General features: G+C 40.1%; 1 protein-coding gene across 1 annotated transcript; it reads right to left on the reverse strand.

Moving 5' to 3' along the window:
- Positions 1 to 273: 273 nt before the first annotated feature.
- LOC119416958 (carbohydrate sulfotransferase 12-like) lies at positions 274 to 4171 on the reverse strand. Its single transcript, XM_037684161.1, has 5 exons — positions 4069 to 4171; positions 3156 to 3328; positions 981 to 1124; positions 599 to 903; positions 274 to 514 (listed from the first exon to the last, which is right to left on the reverse strand). The coding sequence occupies exons 1-5, from the start codon at positions 4169 to 4171 to the stop codon at positions 274 to 276; spliced, it is 966 nt and encodes a 321-aa protein (XP_037540089.1).
- Positions 4172 to 8097: the final 3926 nt, after the last annotated feature.

Consider the following 8097-nt stretch of genomic DNA (forward strand, 5'->3'; position numbering starts at 1 on the left):
TTACTGGCATAAAATGCATCAAAATGCTTAGTTTTAGGCAATACATTGTATTACATGGGTAAATTAGTTTATTCATTTCAAAACACAAAAAAACAAGAATATGCCATAAATTACACAACTAGTTACAACAATAATAACTGATGGTGGTTTCTTTAAGGGGGTCTCGTTTTATGTTTGATAATACTTTAACCAGTACTCCTAGTGGTTAAAAGAGCCTAGAGGGAGTTGTAGAGGTATAGATAACACTTTTAGAAAAGGGAGGTGACCAAAATCTCAATCATCAAGTAGTTCACTTGGCCTTCTGTAGCCAAAAAGTCTAAAGTCTTGTTCATAAAGCTCATACAGCCTCCTCCTGTCCTCCACAGACACCGTCCTGAACCAGCTCAGTACAGAATCAGGAGTGGTTGTGTTTTCATAAACTGGTGGAAAATTAATGCTGTCCTCCAGTTTTAGCATCTTCAGCAACATTTGGGCGTCATCCTTAAGAGTTTCCTGATTACCAATAAAATCATACCTGAAAAGAAAGCACAAACTTTCATACTTTGATTTGTTTTAATGTGGTGAATAGTTTTGTCTTTGAAGATCATGATGGACTCACTCTATGAGACAGGGGTGACACAGGCGGTACATCTGCCTCCAGTGAGGCTCATAGGGTTCCTTCTTCTCTGTTTGTGGGTCCACTAAATACTGAATGAAGTTGTAGAATGAGGGACGAACGCCCAACTTATGTGCGAGCTTCACATTAAATGGCATATACGACTGCTTGTTGTATAGACGCATGACGGTTTTAACATAACCATAGAAAGATGGATCTTCTCCAAGGAACTTGTCTCGGTAAGCAGAGATGAGACGGATAAATGGGTCTCGAACAAACAGGAACTTGGTGTATTGACTTAGCTTCACCTGCAGAGCAAATAAACACACATCAGTTGTCTATTTAGAATTTTCAGATCAAAACTAATATAAATGGATAAACTGACCTTTATTTCCATTTTTGAAAAGTCACTCAGGTGAGTAAATTTGACTTTTTCATGAATGAACTCAGAATCTATTGAAAGAGGGTCAGGATATGGCTCACTTTGGTTCAGGACAAACATAACTCTTTTCCAGTTGGTACATGCCACCTGCAGACAAGATACATGTCACGCTCAGCTGCCCCTGCTGCCCCCACATCTGTTCAAGCCTCTGCTCCTCATACCACAGCCCCTGTTTTAAGATCATTCATGTTTTTTCCTGCTTCAGTTTTGAGTTCCCCTCTCATTCATTCAGCTCCTGTCACTCTGGCCACTCTCCCTCTGTCATTTCTAGCTGCCTGTCAATCACCCCTGCAAAGCCTGCCTACCTGATTCTCCCTGATCACAGTAATCAGTGTTGATGCTCTACACCTGGTGCCAGCCCTATATAAACTCAGCTCTTGCCTCTGCAAGGTGCCAGATTATTGAAAGCCTCACAGCCAGTAAATTATCCAGCATTTTCTTATTCCTAGTTTCTTCGTTTTTGACCACAGCTTCACTCTTGACTCCTCGCTTTGACTTTGCCTGTCTGGATACCACACTCTCGGCCTACACGGTACAACCTGGCTCTCCTCTTCGACCACGACTACGGATCATCCTTTTGCCTGTTCACACTGCTCCTGGCTCTAGACCCCTGCTACGCCCCTGGATTCTGTTTCCTGCCCAGCCCTCCAACGTTCTTTCTCAGCCCTGCTCCTGCCACAGAAGGTTAGTGATGTGCACACCACCTCTCTCAGCTCCCAGAACCTTTTTTGCAGTCACTAACCAATCTGTCTTCATAGATTGGACCAGAACCGAGGCTCGGATCCTCCCCAGACGAACGCCTTTAATACATAAAACCTTTTTTTTTTTTTTTTTTTTTTTTTTAAATATTGTCCTAAGTCAGGTGTTGTGCTGATCCATACAGACTTGTTACAATACAGGTCAGAATCTATAACTAATCTGACACTTTGTCATGCTGTGGCTAAGAAAAGTTGTTAGAAGGGTGGTTGTTTGCAACTATATTCATTATAGATGTCCCAGAAATCATTTTATAATGTAATAGTTCAAATTTAACAACAGTTTAAAACTAGTAAAATGATGGCTTGCAAGGTGAAATATTTTACTAAACAAGAAAGATCAACGACCAGTCTTAATTGCACTGTGCTTGTTTTAGGGTAAATGGTACATGGACTGTACTTGCAGTATATAGTGCTTTTCTATCTTATCAAGATACTCAAAGTGCTTTACAACACAATCTGTGGCCTTATTTCCCAATTCATACAGCACTTTACTATATCTTTGCAATAAACAATCAATGCTTTATCACATTCATACACTGATGGGACACACATCAGGGGCAATGAGGGGTTCAGTGTCTTGCCCAGGGACACTTTGGCATGTGACTACTGGTGGAATCGAACCCCCAGCTATTGTATTGGGAGGACGACTGCTCTAACCACTCAGCCACAGCCGCATGCTAAGAGAAAGAATAAACCTTATGTGATTTGACAATATTTGTTGGAAGTCCATTCATTCAACTTTTATTTTTACAGGTTAGTATCATTGAGCCACGAGGACTCATTTACAAGAGAGACCTGTAGAGACCTCAGAAATCCCACCCAGGCCTCCAGTTATGCCCCCACCCCACCGAGAGCTTCGAGTAGGGAGAGTATTATGTAGACAATGGGCCCATTGTTCCTGTCAAGGCCCAAGTTTAGGCTTAGTAGTTGGGGTTAAGTTTAGGGTCAATGGGTGGGGTTATGGTCAGAGTTTGGTTTAAAGACAAGGTTCAGAGGGTTAAGTTTAGAGAAAGGGGTCCTGGGTTAGGTTTAGTGTCAAGGGTCAGTGGGTTAGGTATAGGTCAAAGGGTTCTGGGTTAGGTTTAGGGTATGGTTTGATTTAAGGTCAGGGTGTTAGGTTTGGGCAACGGGGTCCTGGGTTAAATTTAGGGTCAGAAAATTAAAGGTCACAGTCTCCAAAAAAAACAACAACCAAAAAACAAAACTGGAAATAAAATTGCATCAGTGATCTGCATAAAACATACCCCATTAAACTCTTAATGTCCTCTAAGAGGCCATAGCTGCTTTGTTGAACAAAAAGGTGTATTTCAGTGTTAGGCAGGTGTTAAACAAGGTTATGGCTGATAAATGAGAGGCTCACCTTGGGAATGTAACAGTAGATAACGCCATGTTTTTCATCCACAATGAAGTTCTTAAATGCTGAAGGACTTAAGTCTTCCCAGCTCCGAGGACCCTTAAAATTCTCCTGCTTGTATCTTCGACATTGTTCTTGTTGCAGCTGCTTTCTAAAATTCTGCAGCTGACGGAGCCTTTCTGCAATGAAAATAAATTCAAACAAAAAACAAAAGTAGGATCCACTCTGAGAAGGTGCTATTTAAGAGACTGAGCTGAAAACAGCACCTCAGACTGAAGAAGTCTCTCGGACGAGAGACGAAACGTTTCTACATTTTTTGTTTTGCTTTGTTTTGGGTTTTTTGAATGTCCAGAGGACCAGATTTAACTTTTTTAGATTTTTCTACCTGGATTATTGAGCATGCATCAGGATACTATTGCTTAAAGTGAAAATAAAAAAATGGATAGTTTAGAATGTGTTAAAAGTTAATTTGGAAATTTCCCAAACGTGAACAAAGGTGCACTGGTTAGTTGAGACTAAAATCTAACTTCTGAGCCATCAAGGACAAATTTAACAACTCTGATCATGCTGAGAACATCCCTGCTGTAAAGCATGGTGATGGCATCATTATACTGAGGATCTGAGTCAGGGAAATGAGCTAGAAATATAGAGTGGAATAAAATATAGATATTGGTTTTCTAGGCTTTTTTTTTCATAGGTTTTATTTCTTGTTTTGTCATTTGGTAATATGTACTCCATCTTTAAAATGGTATTCATACATCCTGAATGAAAAGGTAACACCCTGTCACCATCATACACATTTCTTCTAAATTTCAAGTTTTAAGGCAGTGGGTGGGATTTTTTATTTTTTGCATCCTACTACAAAGCAATTCTCAAAGAAAAGAGATACTCTGGAGGAAGAAATGTAAACAAATCATACCTTCCTTTATGCGAGACGTGTTCCATTCGAAAGATAAAGGCAAGATGAAACAGAACGATGCCAGAAGTCCAAAAAACAATATGATTTTTTTGTAGATCGCCATGGTGTTTGATGTGGATCAGTGCAACAGCCAAGGATACTAGAAACATAAAATACACTAAAAAGTAAAAAATCCTCTAAGAAGAGAAGAAACTAGCTGTTTTATTGTTCTAATTATAAGTATTGGAACTTGTCAAGGGCAGCACAGTGGCACAACTGGTAGAGCTGCTGCCTCTCAGCGAGCAGGTCCTTGGTTCAAACCCCGGTCCATGGGCCTTTCTGGGTGGAGTTTGCATGTTCTCTCCGTGCATGCGTGGGTTTTCTCCGGGTGCTCTGGTTTCCTCCTACATACCAAAAACATGCATGTTAGGCTGATTGGTAACTCTAAATTGTCCCTAGGTGTGAGTAAGAGAGTGAATGGTTGTTTGTCTCGTTTGTCTCTATGTGGCCCTGTGATGGACTTGCGACCCGTCCAGGGTGTACCCCGCCCCTCGCACAGTGATTGCTGGACATGGGCACCAGTGACCCTCGTGACCCAAAATGGAATAAGCGGGTAAAGATAATGGATGGATGGATAGATCTTGTCAAATATAACAGGAAGAAGCCAGACAAAGAGCAAAACACCAATACAGTAGTCCCTCGCTACTTTGTGGTTTTTCAATGTAAGATTGGACATGACACACAATTGGCTGATTGATGGATGAGCTGCACGAGCGGCATGAATTGTTTATTTAAAATATATATTTTAAAAGATTTAGCACCTGCTGCTCCTGTGTGCGGCCCACAGGTGCAGGGAGAAGCCCCCTCCAGCATTTCGGCTCCGTGCTGCAGCGGCTTTGTGAAGGGTTAACCTTTTGCTGTCCAGCTGCAGCGACCAAATTTTGTCTTCCAACTTAAAATTCAAAGTATTTCACATTGTAGAATTGTCATAATCACAAAATATAAAAGTATTAAAAGTGATTTTTTTAATTACTTTAGAACATCTATGTTCAGTTGTTACAGTGTAATTGATCAAGAAGTACATTTCTGCTCTGTGCTGCTTCTGCTGCGTGAAGGGTTAACGCATTGCTGCCCTGCAGTGCTTCTCTTCTCTTGTACTACTATCTCTACTTGGCAGTTTTTCACTTATTGTGTGTGTGTGTGGAGGGGGGGGGGGGGGGGGGGGCTGGAACCTAACACCCACAATAAATGAGGGACTACTGTATTCAGCTTTTAATAAAAGCAAGGTAAGAATCCTGTAAATCCCCTGGGCAAGAGACCCAGTTTTAATAACAAATACATGAAAATACCATGTCAAACAATTAAATAAAACATCCATCCATCCATCCATTATCTTTACCTGCTTATTCCATTTTGGGTCACGGGGGTCGCCCGTGCCCATGTCCAGCAATCACTGTGCGAGGGGCGGGGGACACCCTGGACGGGTCGCAAGTCCATCACAGGGACACATAGAGACAAACGAGACAAACAACCATTCACTCTCTCACCTAGGGACAATTTTGAGTTACCAATCAGCCTAACATGCATGTTTTTGGTCTGTGGGAGGAAACTGATGTACCTGGAGAAAACCCACGCATGCACGGAGAGAACATGCAAACTCCACCCAGAAAGGCCCCTGGACCGGGGTTTGAACCAAGGACCTGCTCGCTGAGAGGCAGCAGCTCTACCAGTTGCGCCACCGTGCTGCCCTTAAATAAAACATTCATAATCAAATCCATCCATTCATCAGATGGGATTTGAACCAGCCACCGGCTTGCTGAGAGGCGGCAGCTATACCAACTGCCCCACCGTGTCGTTAATCATATAAAAAGATTAAATAACCACCAGGTAAACAATTTAGCTAAAAGGAAACGTGTATTTAATCACAACTGCCTGCAGCAAAAGCCACCAAATTCACCCCAAGATACAGTTATGATCCAGTGTCATGGGAGGACATATATTTTATACAGTTAGAGGAAACAATTTTTTAAAAAGTTACTATGTAGAAAATCTGAAAACTTACAGTTGACCTTTTGATCCAGCTCTTGAGCGTCTCGACGCTCCAAAAAAACAAACAAAAAAAACCTACAATTCTCCACAGAAGTTGACAATGTCCTCACAAAGGAAGCTGTGGAGTGTTTGAACGCACTGTCTGAAATTTATTTTGAATGCCTGTGAGCTTTTAATGTGGTCCATCAACTCTAAAACAAGTCTGATCAGTTGATAATCACTGAACGAAAAGCTTGAAGTGGAAACTCCCAACAATATCAAACAAAGAAACAGTTGTAACACAAAGGATGAAGCAAATGTTAGGTTGGGTTATGTGCATCACAATAAAACAATTACTAACTATGAATGTTTGTATAACCATTCAAAAAGTAATTATCAAGAAGAAAACATATTTAAGAATAATTATTTATAGCAAAAGTCACCAAAATCATTTCAAAGTCCAGTTTTGATTCTGATTCGTCATTTGTTTTTGACAAGTTGCTGTCAAGTTGTCACAAATGCAAAGTTTAAAATCTTAACTCGTAACTCAAGATTGAGAAGTTTCAAAAAGAAGTATAATCAAAGGATATTTCCCCAAGTGCTTGAATAAACATGAGGAAAAAAATCTGGTGCAGAAGATCTTAAAAACAGCAACAACAACAACATATGAATAAATAATCGACTCAATAGTAAAAAAAACATAAAAAATGAAGTCTATAAAATGTCTATAGATTCTAAAAGTAACAGAACGTTGAGTTCACTGTAATAAATTTGTCTTAAAATGTTCCTGTTCTGTCATGGTAGTTTGTCAAATCTAAAACCAGTCAAACCACTCTATGATTACTGAGTTAAAAGTACTTTATCAACAGACTGTTATGCCAGGGGTGGCACAAGCATGAAGAGTAGCCAAGACTCTTTAGCAGGGGATGTGGGGGGAAGGGGGCATTTTATTCCTTAAACTTGATAACTAAGGAAGATATCTTCTTGACAATTTCATAAACCATTTGCCAGGGCTAGTTAATTAAACTGCTCAGGGGGCCATAGTTACTGAAAACCAGGTATCTGGCAAATATATGTAAATAAACAGGAGTAAAATGAGCTGTCACTTTTTTAATTAATTTGTTTTGCTGCATTGAATCATCATCGCTAAAAAGGGAGAACAACATGTGATTAAAAAAAAAATTATATAAAAAAAATTGATGAAAAAGTCATGATTTCCAATTTGAAAGAATAAAATGGAAATAAACACATTAAGATTTAATACAAATAACATTTTTAACATGCCAAGTCTTATGCAGTTTCCTATTAAATAGAATAGAATAGAAAAAAAAACCCTATAGAATAACTGAACATGGGAGGCACGGTGGAGCAGTTGGCAGAGCTGTTGCCTCTCAGTGAGAAGGCCATCCGATCAAATCCCAGTCCGGGGGCCTTTCTGTGTGGAGTTTGCATGATCTCTCCGTGCATGCATGTTTTCTCCAGGTACTCCGATTTCCTCCCACAAACAAAAAAACATGCATGTTAGGTTGATTGGTAACTCTAAATAGAGTAAAGAAATGATGAAAGGATAATTATTTTATCCAAAAGTCCTTGTGAGGGACTGGAAACCTGTCCAGGATGTCCCCCAACTCTTGTACAATGACTGCTGGATATGAGCACCAGAGGCGCACATGACCTGAAAGTAAAGAAGTGGGTAAAGATAATGGATAGGTGGATTTTCAGGAAATGTTGAGGTTGTCACACACACAAAAAAAATATCCAATGTTTAATTTTGATGGTAATCTGGATCACCATCCGGATTCAGGAATCGTTAAAGGAGTCTTGTCTAACGGTGCACAAGATGTTACTGCGTGAGTGACCGCATGGTCTTTGCGGAAGTGTGTGCTGTCCGAGTGCTAAAGTTCAATTCAGTTCGATTCAATTCAGAAATATTTTATTAATCCCAAAGGTATATTAAATGTTGTAAGCCATCATCCTGGTTTCATGAAAGAGTTGATCTAGATGCTGATGGCTGTGAGCAGG

Source organism: Nematolebias whitei, chromosome 1, assembly GCF_014905685.2.
Source record: "Nematolebias whitei isolate Nwh7 chromosome 1, NemWhi1, whole genome shotgun sequence".
NCBI lineage: Eukaryota > Metazoa > Chordata > Actinopteri > Cyprinodontiformes > Rivulidae > Nematolebias > Nematolebias whitei.

What these genes read in the sequence shown, in the direction of transcription:
- LOC119416958 (XM_037684161.1), bottom strand. Translation starts at nt 4,171, where the DNA reads ATGGCGATCTACAAAAAAATCATATTGTTTTTTGGACTTCTGGCATCG. An exon ending in TCTACTGTTACATTCCCAAG is followed by an intron (nt 1,125 to 3,155) that starts GTGAGCCTCTCA and finishes TCTTGTCTGCAG; the next exon opens with GTGGCATGTACCAACTGGAA. An exon ending in TGTCACCCCTGTCTCATAGA is followed by an intron (nt 515 to 598) that starts GTGAGTCCATCA and finishes CTTTCTTTTCAG; the next exon opens with GTATGATTTTATTGGTAATC.